The 24828-nt window shown below is 37.8% G+C and overlaps 1 protein-coding gene across 3 annotated transcripts in view; it reads left to right on the top strand.

The window, feature by feature from the left end:
- The window catches only part of STAU2 (staufen double-stranded RNA binding protein 2), a 183635-nt gene that overhangs the window by 85743 nt on the left and 73064 nt on the right, over window positions 1–24828 (top strand). For all 3 annotated transcript variants that reach the window (XM_040546028.1, XM_040546027.1, XM_040546029.1), the window contains 2 exons: window positions 3116–3176; window positions 17299–17606. In XM_040546028.1, the coding sequence (XP_040401962.1) occupies window positions 3116–3176; window positions 17299–17606 (369 nt within the window). The remainder of the gene's footprint in view (window positions 1–3115; window positions 3177–17298; window positions 17607–24828) is intronic.

Here is a 24828-nt window from a genome sequence, read left to right as displayed (position 1 = left end):
ATTGGGACCACATTATAAATCTGTATATATAGCACTGTTGAGTGGCTAAGAAGGCCTGCTGCTGCTTTGTTTTCCTGCATTCATTAACCTATTGCTTACAAGTGCATTGTCTTTAAAAAAAAAACACAACAAAACAGAGCAGGTATAATTACATACTTGAAGTAGTAAGATAAAAGAAGATATCTTAGAATTGATAAAGCATCGTGGCCTAATGTTATTCTGAACAAAATAAGCAAATGTGACACTGTACACACAAAAGGTGAACTACTCAAATTTTATGAAATGGGAATATTCAAGATAATAAAACACACTTTTATAGCTTTGTAGAGTTTAAGAACATAAAATACTTTTAGAACATCTGGCTTGACCTTCTCTATAAAACAGAATGAACATGTAAAGCCGATAAACAAGTTAGTTTGTGTAGATTTTATTTCTCAAACTTAACAGACAGCTTTTCACACAGAGCAGGAGAGATTGAAGTACCATCTGGATTCGGGGCTTTTATTACCAGATCAAAATGCAATGGACCCATGAAACAAAGAGTTAATGCAAGAAAACCTTTTATTTTTTTCAGAATAAATTGGAAATTTTATTGATTAAATTTGGAGTGTCAGGCTTTATTTCATTTGACAGATATGCAGTTGAATATCTGTACACAGTATGAATGAAATGTATTCTGATTGATCTGAGGGGTGCCTTAATTCAGTATTGAAAATTGATAGCATCCTTGCTTGAAGAGTCTGCACTAGCTGGGACCTGGTTCAGTCAAATCTGCTGAGATAGTCTCCTCAGCTGAAACATGTCTGGTGCTGGAGAAGAAGGAAAGTAGCAGTTAAATCTCTACCAATTTGACCATTGTAAAATTCCTTCCATATAAATTGCACCATAAAGTTCTGTCATTAGAAGATACTTATTTGTCTCTTTGCATCCCAAATGGGCCCCAGTGCAGGTTAGGCAGACATATCATGTTGGCATCTAAATGGAGAATTGTCACTTCTGTTGTTTTTGATGTTTTAAAAAAACAGGAAACTTCTCCTCCTAAACCCCTACCCACCGAGTCCTTTCATCCCCTTCCTCCTCCCTTTAAAAAAAACAACAACAAAAAACACCACAAAGTCAATGTTCTTTCTTCCTCAACCCCTGATGCATAAAATGCCGCAGTATTCATTCTTCCAGTGAAGACCTCAAAGTGTTGCAAGAGTCATGCATGGTGCCGATGGCAGCACAGGTATTCCAGGTAATGTAAAAAAAAAAATAAAGGCTCTGCTCTTTTCTGAAGTAATCCTGTGCCTGGAAGAAATCAGTAGTGTATGTGTAGAGCACTGAGGAGAGCAATTCCAAAGTGCCCTGGGAGATTTTTCGCAGCTACCAGAATTTTAGTTCTACGGATGTGAATGGAAAGTTGTAGTGTTTTCATTTTTCATATTTTCACTTTTTCATTTCTTCTTGCCCCTTTTATTCTCTTATAAGAAAAACCAGGGGATATTGCATCCATTTGACACAGCAGAACTAAAGATAATTTACTGATAATTGAATTCTTGTTAAATCCCCCATCATGATGACTACAATAAACAACAGAAAGAGAGGAATGAGAGGAGAGTTGGAAATGTTTTTCTCATATTGTAACAGTGCACTTGGCAGATTTTGCAATCGTTTTCTTTTGGATTCATGTTAAAACCATGCTGTTGTAATAGACAGCTGTAAATACAAACATATTTACAGATTTCAGGTTGTATATTCATTTCAAGAACTGTCTTTTTGATGTTTTCCATGCATATACTTGTTATGTGGTTCATTATATGAATATAGAAAGTTATGTGAAATTAAAGTGTGTGGAACTGGGTGACCAGTTTGAGAGAGAACTCTTAAGACCTATCCTCCCTTTTCTATTAGATATCTCCCTTTTTATTGCACATTGCCTATGCTGTAAGCATATTGGTATGTACATGATGAAGGAAAAGCAGGGAAACAAGCTTTGAAATAGTTGGTTTGCATAGTGTGCTCTTCCCTCCTTTTTCCCCAGGGAAAACATATCATCTAGTAGTCTGCCTTATAACAGAATAGTAATTTATGCAGCCTTAACTCAACCTCTGAGATGTAACAGAACGATGGACCTGTTTGCAGAGGCAGAAGACACAGAAGGACAAAGACAGGACAGTAAAACAGCAACACTGTACTCTGTCCTGGCTGGCAAACCAGATGGGTCCTATCCTAGGGACAGGCTGCTGTCAGATTTCAGACTGCTGGCTCTCTCCTTCACATCTCCTCCACTCAACCATCAACCCCATCAGCCTCATCTTCCAGAGCAAATGACGACTTTTTAATGGTGTATAGGCTGCATTGCTGCAAGGTTTTCTGTTTGTGTGTTAAATCACAAGGAAATCTGAAAAGGATCATTTGCATCACATTAATCGAGATGACTGTCAATAGTTCATAGTTCATGAGGAGACGTGGACTTGTTTCTCTACATTTACACATAAATCTAGAACATGGATACCTTACTTACTGTATAGACTTTAGGAATGGCCTTATTCTGAACTTCCATGTTAATTGCTTCCCTTTTCTGTGACAGCGTAATACTAAGCGTTAAACATAACAAAAAAATAACTTCCTCAAAATATCTAGATATTAAAATAATGGATAATTGCAAGAGGCAATTTTGCTTCTACTTCAGTAACTAAATGGATTCCAAGCAAGTAAATATTTTAAAATTACACCCAAAGTACTTTGTAGTGTTTATGCATTCTTTCATAGGCAGATATTAGGATCTTCTTGTTTTAGAATGTAATTTCTCTGTTGTCTGTGTATATTTGCAGTTGAGAGCTACTTAAAATGTTTGATTTTAAGTCTGATTTGGTAACATACTGTGTTGAGCCTAATCTTTGGGGAAACATTTATATTTTAGTGTTAGGCAATAGTTGTTAATGTTTATTCTTGAAGGGTACATTCCTCAAATAACCTATTTTAGACCAAAATTAAGATGTGTTAGCAAATATGTGTGAGCAGATGTGGCAATTCCAAGTCACCCTTTTTTGGAGTCTTTCAACCAAATTTATAATTGTGAATGTTCTGTTTAAGTGACTTTCACTTATTTGTCTTTTTCTACCTGTTTCAGCTTGGAGAAAATAAGAGTTGGAACGGCCAGAATGTTGGGTTTCCTGAGCCAACAAGTAACAGTAAGTATTGCTTTCTAAATTTCTATTTATTCTTACTGATTTTTGTCTCTGTAGGATTTAGATTCAAGACAATTGAAATGTTTTCTATAAATTCGCAATTAGATGAATTAATTCTTGAGTATCCTCCGTATGAATATATATGAGAATAAGTGCAGGAACAAGAAGATTCTTATTTGCCCTTTTTTGATTATTTGCTATTTTATTAAAGTCGAGACTGCTTTTATTAAATCATTGAATCCTTCAGGTTGTAAGGGATTTTTAGAAGTCTTCTAAACTGCAGGGCCAGTATTGAGTTCAGACAAGGTTGCTTGTGTTTTTTTCCTGTTCTCCAGAGATGGAGATTTCATAGCTTCTCTGGGCATCCTGTTCCAATGCTTAATTATCCTCACACTGATTTTTTTTATTTTATTTTTATTCTTGTTTTTCACTTTTATCCAGTTGGAACATGTCCTGTGTGTTTATGATAATTGTCTCCAGTTCTGCTCCTATATAACTCTCTAAAGTGGCTGATGATGCTTTTCTCCAGTCACTGGAGACTTCCCGTGATCTCCATGACTTTTCAAAGATGACAGAGAGTGGTCTCAAAAGAACTTAAGCTGGTTCACTCTACACCCTGAGACACATCCCATTTGGTCTGGTGACCATTTATAGGCTGAAAATTTCTCTAGGAATCATTGACTGTGATCTCCGTCCACTCCTGGTAACTTCTCTTCCCTGAACGCTTTCTTTAGACCCAGAGGTCTGTGAGACTTTGTTGGTGAAGACCAACTTCAGTTTCACTGCAGTAGTTAATGAATTGCCTGACCAATCTAGTGGCCTTCTATGATGGAGTGACTGCATCAGTTGACAAGGGAAGACTGACTAACGTCATCTACCCAGACTTCTGTAAGGCCTTCGACACGGTCCCTTACAACATCCTGATCTCCAAATTGGAGAGAGATGGATTTAAAGGGTGGACCATTCAGTGGATAAGGGATTGGCTTGAAGGCCAGACCGAGAGAATGGTGGTCAATGGCTCTATGTCCAGTTAGAGGGCAGTGGTGTCCCTCAGGGGTCCGTCTTGAGACCAGTACTGTTTAATATCTTTATCAATGACATAGCCATTGAGTGCACCCTCGGCAAGTTTTTAGATGACACCAAGGTGAGTGGTGCAGTCAATATAGCAGAAGGAAGAAAAGCCACAAAAGGAGCCTAGAAAAGTGGGCCCATGTGAACCTAATGAGATTCAACAAGTCTAAGTACAAGTGCTGCACCTGGGTCGGAGCAATCCCAGACATGAGTACAGACTGCGAGAAGAACTCATTGAAAGCAGCCCTGCAGAGAAGGACTGGGGGGTTCTGGTGGATGAAAAGCTCAACATGAACCAGCAGTGAGCGCTTGCAGCCCAGAAGGCCAACTCGCCTGGGCTGCATCAAGAGAGGATTGGCCAATGGGTCAAGGGGGGGGATTGTCCCCCTCTGCTCTGCCATTGTGAGGCCCCACCTGGAGTGCTGCATCCAGGTCTAGGGCCCCCAGCACGAGAAAGATGTGGACCTGTTATAATGGGTCCAGAGGAGGGCCGCAAAGATGATCAGAGGGCTGGAGCACCTCTCCTATGGAGAAAGTCTGAAAGAGCTGGGGATGTGTTCAGCCTGAGGAAGAGGAGGCTCCAGGGTGACCTTATTGCAGCCTTTTAATACTTAAAGGGGGCTTATAAAAAAAAAGAAGAGCAACTTTTTGCTTGGGCAGACAATGATAGGACAAGGGGGAATGGTTTTAAACTAAAAGAGGCGAGGTTTAGATGAGATGTTAGGAGGAAATTCTTCACTCAGACAGTGGTGAGGCACTGGAACAGGTTGCCCAGAGAAGCTGTGGATGCCCCATCCCTGGAGGTGTTCAAGATGAGGTTGGACGAGACCCTGGGCAGCCTGATCTAGTGGTTGGCATCCCTGCCCAGTCAGGGGGGTTGAAACTAGATGATCTTAATGGTCCCTTCCAACCCAAGCCGTTCTATGATTCTATTAATACAACAAGCCTATGCGACTCTGCTAGATTTTTTCCTGGCTGTGGACTTACTGTAGTGTGGTAGAGATAAATAGCACTTTCTTCACTCTTCCGTGAGTTCTATATTCTTCTCTAGAACTGTTTTGAGCTTTGAACTTCTTAAGAGTCCAAATTATTGTCTCCCTCAACTATGGATTGTATTAGAGATGGACATGTGTTAGCTGTCTTTTTTGCCAATTTGCATCTGAATGACTTGGTCCGAAATCCAGTTTTTAAGGGGATTTAGTAGTGTTGCAGTATATATGAAGTCTTCTCAGTGGCTGGACCTATGGAGTAGTTGGGAAGTAATTTGTGCTTCAATTTACACAAAAGGTTGCCAGTATTTGAAATTATCTTGGATTCAGCATATGCCATTGTGTTTCACTTAAAGGAAGGATTTTTCAGGATCTAAGACTTATTATTAATTGCTTCCTTCCAGCCCTATCTTCAGTCCCCATCAGTACTACTAGATTATTGCTGTTTGCATTGTCAGAATCCCTGAGGACATGGTCTGTGAAACATCTGCAAATGTTAATGTCTTCGAATGTTAACGTATTGCAGTTTGGGACAGCAGAATACGATCTCAAGCTTTTCTCTGCTATCCTTCCAGTGTCTTGTAGCAAAGATACGTACTGATGACAGTGTGACCATCTACTACTATACTATACTAAGAAGAAAAAACGATGTCTTTCCCAAGTTTAAACTCGCAAAAATACCTTGGTGGTCACGTGTAAATCCAAATCCAGGAGAACAAAAGGAAACTCATTCAACAGAAGACTGTATCAATTAATTGTATTTTAAACCTGTGGTAACCAAGGGACTCTTCTTTCACAGAAGGACCTGTTCACAGACCTTCTTGCAGCCACCATGTTCCATAGTACAGAAACAAGTTTACAGTCTGTTTTGCTTCATGGAAGACATTTCTAGAAGCTCTCATTTCCATTCTAGTGATATCCAAATAAATTGGAAATCAAATGATACAAAGCTAACATGTCAGTAGCCATAGAGCATTTATTTCTGACAGTGCTGTTCAGAGAGTATTGTGCTTAACCCCTTGAGTTCTTAATTTTTTTTTTAAGTCAAGAGAATTCATGAATGATAATCAGTGTATCATTTTTGCTTTCAGAGGGCCTGGGCTATCCTTTTGCAAAATAGGAAATATTTGAACCCTGAATGCTATAAACAGGCATATTTTTTTTTTACTGATTTTTTTTAAACTCAAGAGCCTTTCTGATTCTAGAGTATTTTCTTTAAAACCTACAACTTAGCTGTAACAATAGCATATGAGGAGAATGAATCTGTTACAGTTACATAGAGGACAGACTGATCTTTCTTCACCTTATAGTCTCCTCTAGGATTTGTGGAAGACATAGAAATGCATTTTTCTTCTCTCTAAGTGTTAGTGTGGTGTCACCCCTGGCTGAAGAAATTGCTAATAGGCCTTCTTTTTTAGTTTCTAATTAAAAACAATCTTAATATTTGTAAATTAAAATAGCCTTGCTGATAGATTTATGAATCTGCTGCATCAGTTGACACTCTATTAAAGTATTCTTATATATAGAAAACCACTGTAGTATCTTCTGTAGATCTTCTGTAGATCTTTCAACATATGAGTATCACACCATTCTGAATATACAGCATTTATGTGCAGCGTACAGGAAGGAACCACATGCTTCTGGGTAGAAAATGCATTGAACACTTTCGTATGTTACTTAGGGAACCAGTAAGGTCAGTTGATAGCTTTCTATTCAGTGGCTCTATGAAGAGGCATTTTTTTCAGGACACGACTGAGGACAAAGGATTGCAACATTTGGAGAAAGTATTCACTTTGTCACCTGTTTTCCATAGGCGTAGTCACATGGTGGAATTTCCTGCTAGTATTTGGTAGGGAAGCTGTCTTCAAGTATATATTTACATGTGAGCACTTTGCCTACTCTTCTTCTGGTAGAATATTATTTGCTAGTTTCCCACAAAGAAAATGCATTAGAAACCCTGAAGAAGAATGAGAATTAGTGAGAGATTTCCCTGTGTGTACCCATTGCCCCTCAGCCTTGGAGTCCAACTTCAGAGCTTTATAGTCAAGGAGAACTGAGGAAGTGTGAAGTATGTTCTTTTGCATTTAAGAAGTGATCACCTGCATGCATGACCTCTTCTGCACCTGTGAAGCACGTCTTTTTTTTGAGGTGGCTCCAAAGAAGCTCCCCTGTTTAAGATCAAAAATGTTGCATTCTTTCAAGTGTGAATATGCAAGTTTATATTTAAGAACAACAACTGTTGGTAGGTATATCTACTGTATGTTTCTACTCTTGCAGAGTAGAGTATTGTAGAGTAGGTACAGAGTACAGAGTACTCTGTACATTGTACAGAGTAGGTACAATAATCGACATTATTGTAGGGTATTTTACGCAGGACAAATGGAACAGTGTCCTCAATTCTATGTCCCTGCTTATGGGAGAAATATACAATTTACATTTGTTGTAATGCTAAAACATAGCTTTCAGTGGTCTTGAAAACCTAAGGTAGGCTCTAAGATTGTTATATCTACCATTTGGCATCTCTCATTCAGATTTCCAGTAATTTTATTCCAGGAAAACTATTGCGTCCTGTTAGGAAAACATATTATTCATCGGTTCCCCTTGGCAGGCAGGTATTCTTTCTTTATGTACATAATGCACTATATTTTCATCTGAAACTGTGGGAAATAAAACTGGAATAGTAAAGTGAAGTATGTTTCAGTATGACAGAAACAAAAACCATAAATTATATATTTTCGTAATCTGCAGAACAGATTCCATTGAGCCCTTATTATGTAGTTTTTGCTTAGAAATACCCTTCAGTCTGTATCCTCCTACATACTCACCGGAAGCATTTTTAGTATTCCCTGTTAAATGTCCTTGAAAACTAATTTTTCCCATTCCCCTCTGTTACGTACTTTTGCAGCGACCATTGCAGCAAACCTCACTTCTTTTCCTCCCACTCATTGGCAAAGCTCCTTCTCATTGACTTGCTTCTTTACCTTTCCTCTTTCATAATCTTAAGGATGACTGGAAACATGAAGCTATTTGTTTCTTGGGTTGGGATATCTTAGACATTTTTCACACGTGGAATAACAAGAGTGATGAGTGAGTTTTTTCCCTGTTGCTTCTGGAAGTGACATTAAAGACAACTTTCTTTGGGACAACGCAGACGTTTGCAGCCCATATAGGAGATATCTACTGTCAACAGGATGTTCATTTATTTCTCAGGATTTGTCTTAAACAAGTATCAGCAAAAACTAGATGTGAAACAAATAAACAGTCCTAATGCAAATTCTATTCTCTTGGGAACATTCAGCTTTTGGTTTTATTTCTCTGGATAGGGGTAATCATGAATATCATACAGTATGTGTTCTGGGAGAAGCTGTAGATGAGATATAAAGTGTTTAAAAATGAAGAACAAAATATAAAGTTAAAAGAAATAAGTGTCTTGAGTGTTTTTATATTTTATATTTCTAAAAGGAAAAAATGACCCTCATAGTCTCTGTTGCCCCACTCTAAATTTTTCATAGACTGGTTTTCCTTTATTTCCAGCATTTTTGAGGGTCACAAAGTAAATATTTAAAAACTAATAATAAAAAAATATATATTCATAAAAGTCGTTACCTCTCTGAAAAGGACAGGCTCTTTGTTTTTCTTGCCTAACATTTTATTACTAGGGATTCCTGCATGACTTTACAATCTTTGTTCTTCAGAGTACATCTGCTCCTGCTGTTTGTTCACCACCTGAAATCATAATCATTTGTTTGTGACATCACAATTAGTTACTGTGAAGATGATTAGATTGTCACCAACAGATGACTATGATTTCAGATGGTAAATGAGCAGCAGGAACAGATGATCTCCTAAGGAACAAAGATACTTGATCTCATGTAATTGTTCTCAGTAGAAAACAGGCTATGAGAAAAAAAGCAAGTAAATATTCAGAAGAGTTTCTTAAATTTGTAATGAGGAATTTCAGCATTTGTCTTATATGGTCTTTCTGTAAGCCCTAATTGTATGGTTGTATTTAAATTTGTAGTTAGAAACATATTGACACTTTTTGGGGGAGGAGGAATAAGTGCAAAATAAATAATCAATTTATCAACTTCAACATAGGAATACGTCTTTACTTTGGAGGTAATAAAATTTATGTGAACTACATATTTCTGACACTCGGTGATTTTATAAAGGCTTTTTTTAATAGTCCTCTGTAAGTTTATTTTTCAACTAGGGATTTTGGTGAAGCCTTCCAGTAGCTAATTTAATACCTCTGTATTTCTATAAACAGTAACTGAAGCCAAAAGTTTGAGAGTAAAGGTTTTGTATTGTACTTCAGATGTTTTTTATTGGGATTTGTCTGTGTTATATTTTGTTGAAATATTTATTTCCTTCTAGGGTATTTCAAAGGTGACTTGCAGTGCATTGTGTGCATTTTTACTCACTGCTAAGTACTGCTGTTTCTGGAAAGATCCAAATTAGCATGTTTGAATGTAGTATGGGATTTGGGCACAACTCAGGTGTGCAAGACCATAACTGCAATTGATCCTTCTCCATTTTTTTCATATCCCTCCTTTTGAGATGTTTTGTTAGGCAATAAAATGAATTAAAATTTTGTATCTTCAGATGTGATGCCATCTTTGCTGAGTATAGATTATGATGTGTATTCCTAGCATACCTAGAGTTTTAAACATGCACCCAGAAAGTTGGGAGACTTGGATTCAGTTTCCTTCTTCGCTAGAAAGAGACTACTCACAAGGTACAGAATAATTTGGATAACAGCAGTCTTCTTGTGGAGATGTGTGTCTAATATTATTATGATTTGCAGACAGAGAATCGAGAATCAAATGTTTTCAAAGTGCAAAAATTCCACAGAGAAAGCATGAGCTAAAGGAATCATGACATTGTGGTCTGCCTATTGATTAAGACTATTCTTAAGATTAAGATTCTTAAGATTAAGATTAAGACTGATTATTGTAAGTGAAGGTATGGTTATGTGTTCTGGTGTTTCCTGGATGGTCTACACATAATATGTTTTGCATATTTTAGATGCAGGTTAAGAAAAAAAAATAATAAAGTGTTGCAAGCAATCTGTTGCCTGGTTCTTGAATAGTATGAATTGTGCATAAGTAAGAAGTGCATAAGTACGCTTGGGCTGTGAGGGTTGTGGCTTGAATGCCCTCAGGCTGAGAAAAAAATCACATCTTAGCTTTCTAGGAGACTGCTTAACCATTAAGCTCTTAATGTATAAATGTATAAGAGGGAACAGCCACCATGACAGTAGATAGCTGGCTCTGTAGGTAGAGATCACTTCAGAGAAATTCAGCTTTTGCTTTTCCTAGTTCCCTGAATTTCCTGTATGAATTACATTTGTTCAAGGTTGCTTGTCTATTCCTTTGAAAAAATCTTCATGTGTAATAGCACCGCAGAGCTTTTTTTTTTGATGTTAACTGTTAATTTAAGAGTCTAATTCTGAAAATGATCATGTAGGCTTCTCTGTTCAGCCAAGCAAACTGAGCGGTATCCCATAATTAACCTCAATGTTACGTTTCTCTAAACACTTGGACTTTTCTGAAGTCTTTTCTCCATTTCCCACCTCCATCCCTTTTCTCATCTGGAATCCGCCAGCTACATGTCCATCAGTCTAAGATGTCCTTGAAGAACTGAATCAATTGAACCGAGGCTTTCCTGCTGTCAGAAGCAAGAAATAATTCTCCATCCTCTCCTTCATCCTCTTGCCTTACATCAAACATCTTACCCCTATGACTTCCACTCCCCCACCGCTTTTTCCTCCTCTGATTTCATCTTCACTCATACCTATGCTGTGCTTGTTGATGTCAACCTTGACCTTCTTAGCTTCAGCAACCTCTCTATCCTTGTCTCTTAGACTTTCTCATTCTTTCATCTAGTCTACATGCAGGTCATGCCTTTATTTTCATCATCACAATTCTCATTCCCTTCTTAATCTGTTAATGAATAGTCTTGCCTGCACAGGTCACTCTCTGGTTGCACTTAGGCACTCTCCTAATTGCTTTATGCCCTCAAAGATCACTTTCTTGCTGTTTTTACAAGCACCTTGATCTGTCAGTTCACTAGTTTGATTTGCTTCTGCTCCAAAATTGCCGATCCTCTTTATTGAAAGAATACCGTCCTTTATTCTGCATTTATATCGGTTCTTTTCAGAATCTGATTCATCTTAATTGAAGCTTGTCTGATACACTGATACATTGTTGGAACCTTATGATGCAGAAATTTTTATGTAAAAATAATGTTGTAGATGTTTTGCCTGTGTCTATTAGAATAGGTAATAGAATATCCTGTAGAAATTCCCCATTACAAGCCATAAGTCTTATGTTTACCACACTTTTATGTTCCCAAGTAGAAGTAAAGCTGTGGAAGATTTCAAAGGACTTTCCTCACATGAGTTAAACACCAGCTTTTACATAAAACATATTTGATTTAAGTCTCATGTGATACTGCAATTTCATTTTTGGCTATACAGAAAACTCTCCAGCAAAATTAAGGATATCAAGACCTGACTTCTTGAAGAACTAAATAGTATTTACTTCAGTGTCATGGTTATTTTAAGGTTAAATAATGTAGTATTTTAATGAGTGACTTTACATAACGTCGGTTAGTTTAAGGTCACGTAGACGAGATTGTTTGATTGAAGGGCATTGTGTAATGACAAAACATTTTTTCATGTCTGAATATTGCGGTAGCTGGTGACTTAGAAATGCCACAGATAGCTGTGGTAAGTAGATAATGATTGCATCTTGGTTTTTCCGGCCAAGATTGTGTGTAGACTATTACTGAGAACATAATGGCCATACTGTTTGCCTACTCAATTGTTTGACTGATGTTTTCTGAGTTCTTGCTGAGGTAATAAAATTTGAAAATATTCTAGTATATAAATAGGCTTTTATAATGAGTGGAGTATAGAAGGTAATTACTTTTTATGATGATATTTATATTTTTCAGTCTTGTTATTGAACTATTTGTTTTTGAAAATTATCTTTTTTGCTCTCAGTGTATTTGTAATGGACCATATTCTAAGACAAGTTGAGAACCTGCCAGTTCTATGGAGGAATTGTTGCATGTAGAAGTCCTCCATGCCTCTTCAGATTTTGTCCACTGTAACTTACATAATAGTGAAGTCAGGGTTGGATTTGGGTCTAACTTTTCTTGCTTAATACTTTACTATAAAATTTTGCCATTTATTTTCAGCAGCACAATACGAGAAGACTACTCAATGTGAATAAAGGTAGCATAATCTAAAGGAAAGCTGTTTGGTGGTTATCAATTGAGTTTTTTATTCAGTTCCAAAAAAATACTGACGATATCCGTGAACTATCTTTTTTTTCACACAGTGTTAGGTTATTTCAAATATAAGGGTTTTAAACTTAATTTATGAGCACACTGTATACTGATTTGTATCATCACTCACTTGGCATCACTACACAAGACATGAAAGTACTCCTTCATGCTTGTGCCCCATACTATTAGTTATAGTGCAAGGAAGAGCATGTGCTTTACAGGAGTGTCGGGAAACCATACACCAGCTGACCAGGCTTCTGACACACCATCAAGTATAGCTTTACTGTAGGACAGATGTGAGCCCAGGGAGAAGACTGTGGTTCTCCAAGAAAGAATAAAGCTGTGTTTTTGACCAAGTACACTAGGTGTCCTTGAAACATGAAAAGCCACTGAGTGACCTTGAAATAAGTCTTTGAGCAAAGGCAGATGAAGAGTACTCCTACAGTGCTGATCAAGTAGAAAAGAGAAAAGATTAAATAAAAGAAACCTGCTTTTTTAGGTCATCTTTTGGAGTTGAATGGCAAAATCAAAATCTTAGCTTTTCATGTTTTCTAGTCTTCCTGACAGAAATAGAAAATTGAAAATTAGTGTGGTGGTGTAGACACTTCTGCTTATGAGTCTGCAGGCAACGCTGTCATCAGAGAACTTTTTTTAACTTGTCCACTCCTATGGGGTAACTCAACACTGTCCCTGTATCCAGCAAATTCCATTTTTGCAGAGCCTTATTACATTCAGGCTCTTGCAGTGATATTGTCAGCAGTTCTTCCTTCCCACTCCATTCCCCATGCACCAAGTCCTCTGGTGAGTTAGCTTTGTTTTCCATGAACTCTGGCAGGATTGAAGGTCCAAATGGTAGGGGATCCTTTTGTAGACGGGTCTTCCTGTCCCCGCTGGCAGGGAGACCCTATGGAGGAAGGATTAGGGGTAAAAATAGCATGACTCCGGCAGATCCTTTGAAGGCTGCCTCTGCTGCTTCTACTGGAAAAAGAAGTGGAATCAAATCACAGATATACAGTCTAAAGGGAAGGCTTATAATGGATAAGCCATTTTGCACCATATGTTTGCCTTGAAGTCTAAACAGTTTTGCAGTTGTGGCATGTGTACATGATGGAAGAAGAAGAAACTTATCCTTTGGTGAGACAGGTCTTTGGTTTGGGCTTCTCAGAGACTATAGGAGATTGTAAGACTGCTAATAATTACTGCTAAGGATGAGTAAGACATGTTTTTCAAATGTTAGCAATTACATTGCATAGCTAGCCTGCATATTTTTGTAACACATTTGCCCACAGGTTTAAATAATATAAATGAAAATTATTTTAACATGTTTCATGAATGTACCTCTAAGTTATGTCCAGCAGAAGGTGCAATGTTGTTGGTCTAAATAGTAGTAGTATAGTTCCTCTATGTTCCTCTCCTGCAATGCAAGAAAGTGTTAGAGCATAGTATTTCTTCATCCTGTTTTTTTTTTTTTTTTTTAGTTAAGTGCTTGTTTGAAGACTAGTTATCAGAATTTCTGAAGAGTTCTTTTGGTCTAACACTTATTTCTCTGTTGATGTCATACTTCTTGTCTTGTGATAACATCATTACCACAGTAACTAAGCTGTTACATGTACATCCTTGCAGAATTCAAGAGTTGAAGTAAGCAGACAACAAAGCCAAGATATTAAAAAGAAAATCCTCAATAATATATTACAAGTAGATAATGAATTACAGTAAATATATGCCTGGTAGAAGTTTTAAAAGAGAGCAAGTTTTACTGGCTTTTTAAAGCAAGTTTCTAAGAAGCTCCATGAAACATAGGCCCTGAACATAAAATCTTAATAGCTTGCAACTATATTAATGTAATGTCTGCAATATTACATTACTTTGTTTCCAGATATAATCAATGATGGTAATATAATATCTGCTCTCAGAGCCAATGTATGATTTAAATTACTTATTGCTTATAAAGCACTTTGAAGTCTTTAGCTGAAAGGTGTTACATAAGTGTAGAAGTACTATTATTAATTTAACATCACCATTACAGTAAAGTCAGTACTTTAGGAGCATTTGCTATACCGTGCTCACTATCTTTTTATTCATCATATGCTGCATATTAGTTATTGTAACATTTAGAAAGCTTAGTAATCTGGAAGTATTCCAAACCATTGTTCCAGACAGCAGTTAGATATTTGGGTGGATCATGTAAAAACAGTGAAATGGCTGAGAAAGCATGTAAAATGTTTGTTTTAAGTAATATTACATCAATGGAACAGACATCTGCAGTACTGGAAATCATTTTAAACTTCTTGAAACTTTTTTTAAGTTAATGTTGCATGATCTTTTTCTAAAATTGATTTTTTGGGAAGTAATATTTATTTTAAACAAGTGTGTTGTTTCATGTTCTGTTCAATTTTGATTTCTGATTCTCAAATATTTGTCAGAAATCAGATTTACAGTGGGCCAGGTCTTAAGATGTGCCAAACACCTGCCACTCAGTGTCTTTGTTGATGTTTGTTTTTGTAACCTAACATCAACTATCAACATCCGTAGTATCTATTTTAATTTTCATTCATCTTGTCTTTTGTATAAGACTATTTAAAAGTGTGAGCAGTGATAGCCCTAGGAGATTGTAGCCTCAGAAAAAGGGTATATTATCACTCTATTACATGGTGATTATATTCTATAGAATAATGCTATGTGTTTACACAGTTGCTGTTATCTACAAGGTTATATTCTGCATTGTCTGTAGATGGAAAGACACTTCAGGTACCTCATCCTCCATTGTTCCCAATAGCACTGTTGTGAATTGGAGTAGTTGTACAAGGGAATAACATGGTTTTGGCATTACGGCTCAGAGCCCAGCCAGACTCCACAGCTCCACAAAGGCAGTGGAGACAGCAAGCAGGTGGTAATGGGAACGTCCAACTCTGCCTCTGTACTGGTGTGATGCTAGGTGCAACTGCAGGAACATTTCTCTCTGAAGCAGAGGTATTGACAAAGCAGAGCATTGTTCCCTAATTTGTCTTAACAGACAATTAATAACAGCACTCTCCAAACAAGTCATGCCTAACCCTGTAACCAGATCCTTCGTGAAGCTTTGTCGAACTTTGTGAAGGGTGCAAGCTGATGTTCCAACTCTCTGAAACTACTGTTAATTTAAAAGCCAAATGTGTGAGTAAATCGATTAAAAGATTCACCTGTAAGTAGTTTGCTGAGTCAGCAGTGAGGCAATTCGATTTTCACCATGTAGTTGAAAATGAGGTTATTAATCACTAGTAATATTTTTTGAGTCTTCTTGTAGTAGACATTTTTTCAAGAATGCCACTTGCACCACTAATATTAGAGGAGTCCTTTGTAGTAAACTGGAAATCAATTCTCTTTGAATTTATTCTGCATTCTGAGGTGACTTTTGTATATACTGCAAATGAATTAAGCACTGGATCCTTTGATTGCTCTTGAGATAGCTAAATCAGTTAACAAATAGGTTTATCATTCTTAAAATAAAATGCCATATGGCTTGAGTTCACACATGTTTTTTTCAGGTATATACAAGAAGATCAAAGAGTGCTATTAATATGAAATTAAACATCTCAAGTTCATTTTTGAGTTTAATAACAATGAGAGGTCTTCCTCTTACATTAACAAACTGGGTACTCATGTTTCCAACAAATGCTGTATTATATATGAAACTACCAAACTTCATCCTTAATTCTGCACATTTTTAAACGTAAGAATACCAACAAAGCTGCTTAAGTATGTACTCCTGTTTTCAAGGAGGCTTAGGGTCAAGATGTTCTCTAAAAATATATTAATTTTTTTGAAATGTAGAGAAATTACTCCTAATTTATGTCACTGGAAGTATTTGAATGTTTCCTACAACTCACATGAATATATTCAATCTTTTTGTTTTTTACTCTAATTCCAGTTGATGTTAATCATAACATATACACACTTTCTTTGCTCAGCATGAATGTTGTCCAAGACAAGTAACTATTTGCAATCTATAGGATGCTGTTTCTGCAGCTAAAAGTAACAAAAATAGAAGAAGATTCCTCTTCATTGAAGAGCAGCCAGTCACGTAAGAGTCATTAGCACAGTAACATGTGGCTGCAGGGCAATTTAAGATTACTTAAACACAGGCTGCTGTTGTAATTCAGCAAATGCTTTAAGCCAGCACTTGAGGCACTGCAGCTACTGCAAGAAGCCATCCTGCCCTTCTTTTGCCTCCAAACTGCTCGTTCTCATGAGCATCACTGCATGGTCCTACAGGTGCTTGTGCTGGCACGTGTGGTAGAGCAGCTGGAGAGTACAAACAACAGCTGTAGGTGGGAGAGGAAAGGATTACTTCTGATGGTGGTAGTGCTGACATGGGCTAGCTTAAATTATTTGTCAAACAACAGCCTAAGTTGTTGTATCAGATAGGAGGCGGAAGACTGTAGTGAAATAATGGTTGTGCTGCTATTCTGAAGCAGCAGCTGTCCATTGTGGTTTGTAGATCTCAAAACGTTACTCGTTCATATTTTGTATTCTGTGCTTGCCACAGTTTTCAAGTCCAGGAGTTTTTAACTACTTAAAAAGGCTGGTGGGAGAGGAAGAAGAGGGGCACTTGAGATCTGCTTTGTTTCTAAATAATTATGTGATTTCATTCACAGTTACTATGGAAAAAAAAGATACTGCTTTTAAGTGCTTACTTTGTTTTCTGGTGAAAAGTATGTTAATGAAAATTGTCTACATACATGCCAAGCCCATTCTAGGGTAATGAGGATGATCTTTGCTTTTATTTTCAGCACCAAAGGGAATACTCCATCTCTCTCCTGATGTTTACCAAGAGATGGAAGCAAGCCGCAACAAATCAGCCCCTGGTACCACTGTAAGCTATTTGTCGTCCAAAGAAATGAGCCAGACTTCTAGCTCTTTCTTCAGCATATCTCCTACAACAAATAGCACAGCTACGATTGCCAGGGAACTTCTCATGAATGGAACATCCCCAACTGCCGAAGCCATAGGTCTAAAAGGAATATCTCCTGCTTCCCCCTGTCCTGCAGTGCAGCCTTCAAAACAGCTGGAGTATTTGGCAAGGATTCAAGGCTTTCAGGTATGGGAGGGGGAAAATGAAGCTCTTCAGCCAGAGTCATAGCATTGCCATCAAGGTTTCACTCTTGCCCTCTTGAATGTGGGCATGCATGTAACTTATCTTGTAAAATTAGCTGGTGTCCAAGGCAGTTGCTGGGTCCAGGAGATACAACCCTGCACCAATATACATGTCCCTCCTCTTTTTTGTTCCTTTCTTCCATTCAATTTACTACAGGCCATCTTTCTCTCTGTTGTTTGTTCTCCATAAACAGTTACAGGCTTAAATTATGCTTTTACTTGCACTTCTTTGAGAGTCTTCACCTCTTAACATTAGAAGCTTTACATGCTGCTCTGAAATTGGTTTCTCCTTTAGACTCTGATCCAGAAGATACTGATGCACCACCTTAACTTTGTGTTTGTCTGCTGGGTTGGGTTGTTACAACCATTCCTCTGCTTTCCATCCTGCACCTGTTAGTTGTAACCTGTAGAACAGAGTTTTGATCAGAAGGTGCGACCTAAGAGCAGATTTGGTGGCAGAGCAATGCAGAATGTTTTGACATCACAGTCAATACTAGAGAATGTAAGATATACCATGCTGGGTCAGCATATTAGTCCTTCAGCACTGGTGACCTGCATCCAGCAATGGCAAATACCAGACATTTCATAGGACGGTGAAAGCCTCTGTAGTGCATCTAGTCATTTCTGCAGTGTGGAAGATGGGGAAAAGAAACCTCTTCCTGATCACCATTACATGCAAAATTACACGCATATATGTATAGTAGCTCATTTTACTGTATTGCACCATCAGAGGATAGGACCAGCTATGTAGAAACATTCTTTTTCCTGTCTTAGGGGCTTTTTTGTTTGTTTTTGTTTGTTTGTTTTCTTTTTCTGCTTCATTTGAAAAGTTGGCTTCCTATGTTCTAGCATGCGTAATTTGATCATGTAACCAAATTATGGAAATGGGAGGTTTCTGTTAGAATTTTTTGAATGCCTGATAATGATTTTTTTCATCAAAGCCCATGTAATTTGCAAAGTATGCAGTTGTTGAAAGTGATTAAAAAGAGGTGGCTAGAATTCAAGAAATAGTGTCAGATGTTTTATTGGCATAAGCACCATAGTTAAATTGCATTTGCGGATGTCAGATGTCACCAGTTGTGGATTTGACTTAACATTGTTTCTGTCCAAAATGTACATTCAGATTTCTTTTGGTCTTCATTTTTAAAATGTCATTTTTGATTCACTAGTTTGAATTTCTCTTAATACAAGAAACAATAAAAGTCTAAGCCTCACAGTATGTAGAGTTAAGCTGCTAACAGGAATTCTTTTTTTCTGAGTTCCACTTTGTTACCTGCCTGCAGATGAATTCTGATGAAAAGAAATTCAATCCCTGATGTTTTCACTGCTTGCTTTCACATCTTGTCAGATTGCTTGTGTCTACTAGTAACACTTTATTTTCATAGAACCAATGCACAATTTATGTTATTGTTTTGATTCCTTGCCTACAGTATGTGGTTACTGTAAAATGATTAGTTGTTTGTCCAGTTGTTATTTTTTCATGCTTTAATTCTAGTTGCCTATGTAGAAATTGTTTTAAAGGGTCTTACCTTGAGCCAAAAATATAATCCGTTTCCTCCATAAACTAGACTACTACTTTTTACTTGGCCCTGATTCAAAACGAGAAGTTTGGTAGAGAATCTCTATTAACGACATATATATGTCTCTGTGTCTGTAACTGGTGGTTTTACATCATATTAGCATGCTTTTTAACACCTTGCTTGAATGAGTGGTATTGATGTGAAACTCTGCCACTGCTGGATCCCTGAGCTGAGGTGGAGCAGTGAACAGAATCTCTGTGGGAAATGGCTTAGTGGCCTGGCAGGTGCATATCACAGGTCTCTTCACCATTTCAGCCTAGAAAGCTCTTTGTGTTCAAGAGTTTAAAAGCCTATTTCTTTACAGGTTAACTTTCTCAGGCATATTTACCAAGTAGAAAACTACTGCATTTACAAACAGATAGCTTGTTTCATGTTTCCTGAATGACCCAAAATGATTTTTAAATTGTTAGCATGTATTTGTATTCTGGTCCAGATGATAACCATAGTTTTGTCTTTCATTGAAGAACGTATACATTCTGTTCTGTTACAATGTATTTTTGAATTTTTAAAAAATCAATAAATACTCATATGATGTTTCATTTGTAAATGTAAAAAAAAAATGTTACTTGCTTATTTGAATGTTTCTTTGAACTTCTTTAGCTGCAGGGGACACGTCTTTAAAATGTGATTATTTAATTTAAATTCTCCTAAACTGTTTGTATATGATCTCAGTCATGTTCTACTGTAAGCCCTTTATATTAAGTTATTTGGACCAATGTATGGAAAAGTACTAAAAAATTACATTTTTATGGTTTATGGCTTATTATTCTAAAGATATTTGTAATTGATAAGCAGCAGCTCAGTGTCACTGAAACACAGGTGTTTAGCTTGGATTCTTTCAAGGCCCAGGCTTCAAATTACCAGTGCTAATTAAACAAAAATACTTCACAAGCAAGTCTGTACAAAGTCTGAATAGAGCATTTTTAGTGCTTGCTTCATATTTATGCATACAATCTACCAGTTAATTGTTCTGCAGGCTTTGCCAGCGGATTGTTTAAAGGAAAATTCAGCTTTGGTAAAATTGTTATTTTTAAGTGACTATGTGGTATTTTAGTCATTGTTTTGTAACTAGGTTAGTTACAGTTATTTTTGGTGACCACTTCACTGCAGTAAGTTATTCAGAGAGTTTGTTTGTGATGAAACATTTAGAGAAACTGTTTATACATGAATAATTTGAGCCTCCGGTTGCGACTGGTGTAAAACACAAGTTGCAGGTAGTTCCTGTCCAGTAGGAAATCCCCCTGGGAGCTTCCATGAAGAGCAGGTAGTAGAATTAAAAAGGCCGTGATGTCTCTGTGCATGGCTGCAGCTACACTTGGGTTTGCTGCGTTGGCAGGTCCTAGGTATCTTGACTTGTTGTCTGTAGGGGCCAGGTATTAAGGCCTCACACAGGGTGCCGTTTCCACTTCTTTTTGATTACGCTGTTACAAAATTTATTTATTTATTTTTCTTCCCATGTCTGTTTAGTGGTTAACATTTTATCTATTGATTGATTTGAAAGTTGTACTGTTGGGCCTTTCTAAACGCTTCTCATTTTCTCATTTCCCTGTAGTGCAGGCATACGTTTCTGAGGGAGTGCACGTACAGGAGAGGTCCCACTGGATACCCTAGAGTCAGGTTTACCTGTGCCCCTTACGTTTCAGCTCATGGTTTTGAATTGTAGGCAGAGGTGGGCCTCAACCGAATTTTCACCCATGTATTGGGCTTGGTTGTGGCTTAACCCAGCAGGCAGCTCAGCACCACACAGCTGTTTGCTCACCCTCTCCCCCCACAGCAAGAGAGGGGAGAGAAATGGGGGAAAAAAGTACAAGCTGATGGGTTTGAGTTTAATAGGACAGAAAAGAAAGAGAAATAATAATAATAGTGATTATAGTAATAATAATAACATGCGCAAAGCAGAAGGTGCACAATGCAATTGCTCACCACCCACTGACCAATGCCCATCCCATCCCTGAGCAGTGTTCATCCCTTCCTCCCCAGCCAGCCACTCCATATTAATTGTTCAGCACGATGCCACACGGTGTGGGACATCCCTTTGGTCACTAGGCCAGCTGTCCTGGCTGTGTCCCCTCCCAGCTCCTGGTGCACTCCCAGCCTCCTCCCTGGCAGGGCAGCACAAGGAGCTGAAAAGCCCTTGGCTTAGTGTACGCACCGCTCTGCAACAATTAAAATATCGGTGTGTTATCAATGATATTCTCATCCTAAATCCAAAACACAGTACCATATCAGCTACTAGGAGGAAAATTAACTCCATCCTAGCCAAAACCAGGACAGTATCCACCCCTTATTCTGTACCATTTATGTCATGCTCGGGTCCCACACACACTGAGCTTGAACCTTATCCTACAGTAGCTTTAAACAAACCAAATGCTCATTTCACTTTGTTGAAGGTTGGATTTGGAAATCAGCCTAGGAATGCTTGGATATTATTATTAAGATACTGAATTTCAGGGACATTCAGGCCTCACTGAATTTCAAGTTAAAAGTATAGTTTTGGACTGATCTGTGTGTAATTGCAAATTTATTGGAGCAGGACCATAGGTCAAATTTTAAAAGGCACCTAAATACCTTTTTCAAAACTGACACGGGTACTGTGGATGCTAACTTTTAAGTTAACTTGTAAGCCTGGCCGCACTTCATAATGTTTGGCCAATCTGGGCTCCTGTCCCACGCCATGAGCTGTGGTCCACGCTGTGGACTCACTGCCTGAGGTTAGTAATGCCTGTGCAATTTCTGCCCTGTACTGTGCTGGATGATGCAGATATGCCCAGGACTTTCTCATGTTCTTTGGATTGTCCTTCTGGTGTGATTCATAATGTTGCTTTCCTTGGTGTCTGTTCTGACAGGAAGAGCAAAAAAGGGCAAGTCTGCCTGTTTCAGACTTAGTGTAGTATCTGAAGTAGTCATCAACTTTAGTTCAGGTCATGCTGTGACCACTTTGTGGGCTCTCTTCGTGGATTTAGCTGCAGCTGCTAAAGACTGTAGCACAGAATGGGCTTTTGGCTTCCAAAATAAAGAGCAGTGACCTTCTCGTCCATCCCTCCTGAGTCTGTGAAGGTTTTTGAATCTTCCTAACAGTGTTAATGATAGTTAAAGAGTTCCTGGTCTTTTTAATAATAAAGAGTTTAGGTCTGAAGCCATTTCTTAAGGAGATCTCCGAACGACCACCATGACAATCAAATCTGAGTTCACTGGAAATTCTTAATACAAAAGGAATGAGCAAGGGATTCAGCATTAAGCCTGAAGAAAATAATCGGGATATAAATTGTTATCACAACTTTCGTTTATATGTTCTTGAAACTTGATGCAGTGCCCTTTAGCTTCCTTCGTTAACATTTTGTTCCCAAGTATGACAACCCATTGATGATGCATGAAATAACAAATTCAATTCAAAAGTTCTTTTCCAAAGCTGGTCACAATTACAAAATGTTGCTTACTTAGTTTAATTAAAATTCATTGCTCTTCACTGGACAGAAGCGGGTTTCCTTTCATTAGTTTTTCTTAGTTACGTGACTTAGTGAAATATGCATACTGAATTTACTAGAGCTCCCTGGAAAAATTGACAATAGCTGTTTTTCTTCTTCTTTCTTACCTCTGAAGCTGTTTTTTACCTCAGTAAAAACAACACCTTACCTTTTTTCAGTCCAACTTTGTCTCTTCCCACAGCAAGGAGAGCAAGATCTCTGAATTAGCTCTGCATATTGCATGAATTCATTGGTATGGCTTGCAAGGTTTAGAGATTAAAACCAAGCAGAAAAAACACCCAACCATTCCCTGTTGATTCCAGATTCAAATAGCTATAGTAGAAGGAGTTATTAGAAATTTTTGTTGTTCTGGTGGCTAGAAATTGGGTCAAAGCAGTCGAGTATTGCACCTCATTCTCAAGAGAGTTGTCCTGCTGAGGAGGCCTGTAGAAAATAGTTAAAAGAAATCAGTAGTAATGCTGTGATGGAGGGGAAAGCCCACGGAGGCCTTTGAAGCAGCACATTGGAATGAAGTTTCATGGTTTCCCAGAAAATCAGTGGGCATTTCCTGTCTCTGTGTCTGATGGAGAGTAGAGTATCTTCCCATCCTGAATGTCCTGTCTTAGTTTTTCAACACGATGATCTTCATTTTTGTTGTTGTTTTCATTTTAATAGAATCATCTAAGTTGGAAAGGACCTTCAAGATCACCAAGCACAACCGTCAACCTGACCTACCAAGACCCATCACTAAACCATGCCCTCAGTGCCATTCTTCTTGGGTTAGAAAGCAGCTACTTCTCTTTGCTTCTTTCAGCCTTTCTCCTGGCTCACTGCTTTACACAAGGTGACCCCCGCACACACTGTGACGTTCATCTCCACTCTTCCTCAGTAGTTATCTACTGAGCTTACTCTGCACAAGTTATAGCTAGAAGTTAAATCATTTTGAGGTGATTTTGTTCAAGTGATCATATATTTAGGGGTGAAATGAGGCTGAACCGTGGTAAACTGGAATAAAACAAAAGCTTACCTTCAGTGAGTTGTGAATGCTGACATGATTTTCCTCAGAGGCTCTCCCAGATCAGTTCTTAGGAAAAAAAAAAAAAAAAAAGTAAAATGTACTGTGCTTTAGGGGGGGAGGATTCAATGTATTCAACCTATTAAAATGAATATAATTGTGATTATAGTGTTAGTTGGTTATCAGAGAAAGTACAAAGTTCCCTGCAGATGAAAGAAAATGTATATTTTAGAAAGCGTCCCCCTAAAGCCATTCATGAAGAATATAGCAAGTTCTAAAAACTTGAATGTAAACCCAGATGATCCTGTTCTGTCCTTGAGCCTGTCGTTGTAGAAAGGTTTGTGGCCACTGTCAGCTTGGAACTGGAGTCAAAGCAAATGGTCTGGTATGAGTGAGTACAAAAGTCTCACGGCTAGTTCAAATTGAGAAATACAAGCAATAGTTAAAGGACGCTTTTGAAATAATAATATCTGTCTTTCTGGCATGATTAATGTAAAACAGATTTGCAGGCTATGTCGACAAACTGATTTTATATAAATGCTTCTTTGAAGATAATCATATCTCCAAAAACCAGGACAAAATAGGATTTTAAAAAATGAAGTAAGGCTGTTAAAGCAATTAGTGCTTCATCCATATAAGTATTCATGAAACCCCTTGGAGCAGCTTGAGAGTGTTGCTATATGTTGTCAATACCTGCTGCTGCAAAACAAGCCTTGGAATTGTGTTTTTGGTTCTTGTCCCAGTACCTTAAGGTCTTAGTCAACTTCATTGGCACTGTACTTGCTTGTTGGTCAGATTGGTTCCTGTAAAATGATGCGTGGAATGATTTTGTGCTGTGTTGTCATTGGGAACATCAAAATCTGGCCTTTTGCAGAGGGGTAATATCTTCCTGTGTGTTCTTACTATGCCATGCTTGGTGGCCAGTACTAGAATCTCAGCAGAAGTATTTGTCTCTTCCTGGCAGGGATTATAAACACCTATTGTAGAAATAGGTGACAAAGTCATCATTATCTTCATTTGTGTCTCTCTGGATACCTTTTTTTTTTCTTCCCTGATGTGACATTTGCACTTTTACCAATTACCAAACTATTGTCTGATGTTTGAGTT

This window comes from Cygnus olor, chromosome 2 (assembly GCF_009769625.2).
Source record: "Cygnus olor isolate bCygOlo1 chromosome 2, bCygOlo1.pri.v2, whole genome shotgun sequence".
Classification (NCBI taxonomy): Eukaryota; Metazoa; Chordata; class Aves; order Anseriformes; family Anatidae; genus Cygnus; species Cygnus olor.
Note: the sequence above shows the minus strand (reverse complement) of the source record. Positions and strands in the feature narration are given on the sequence as shown.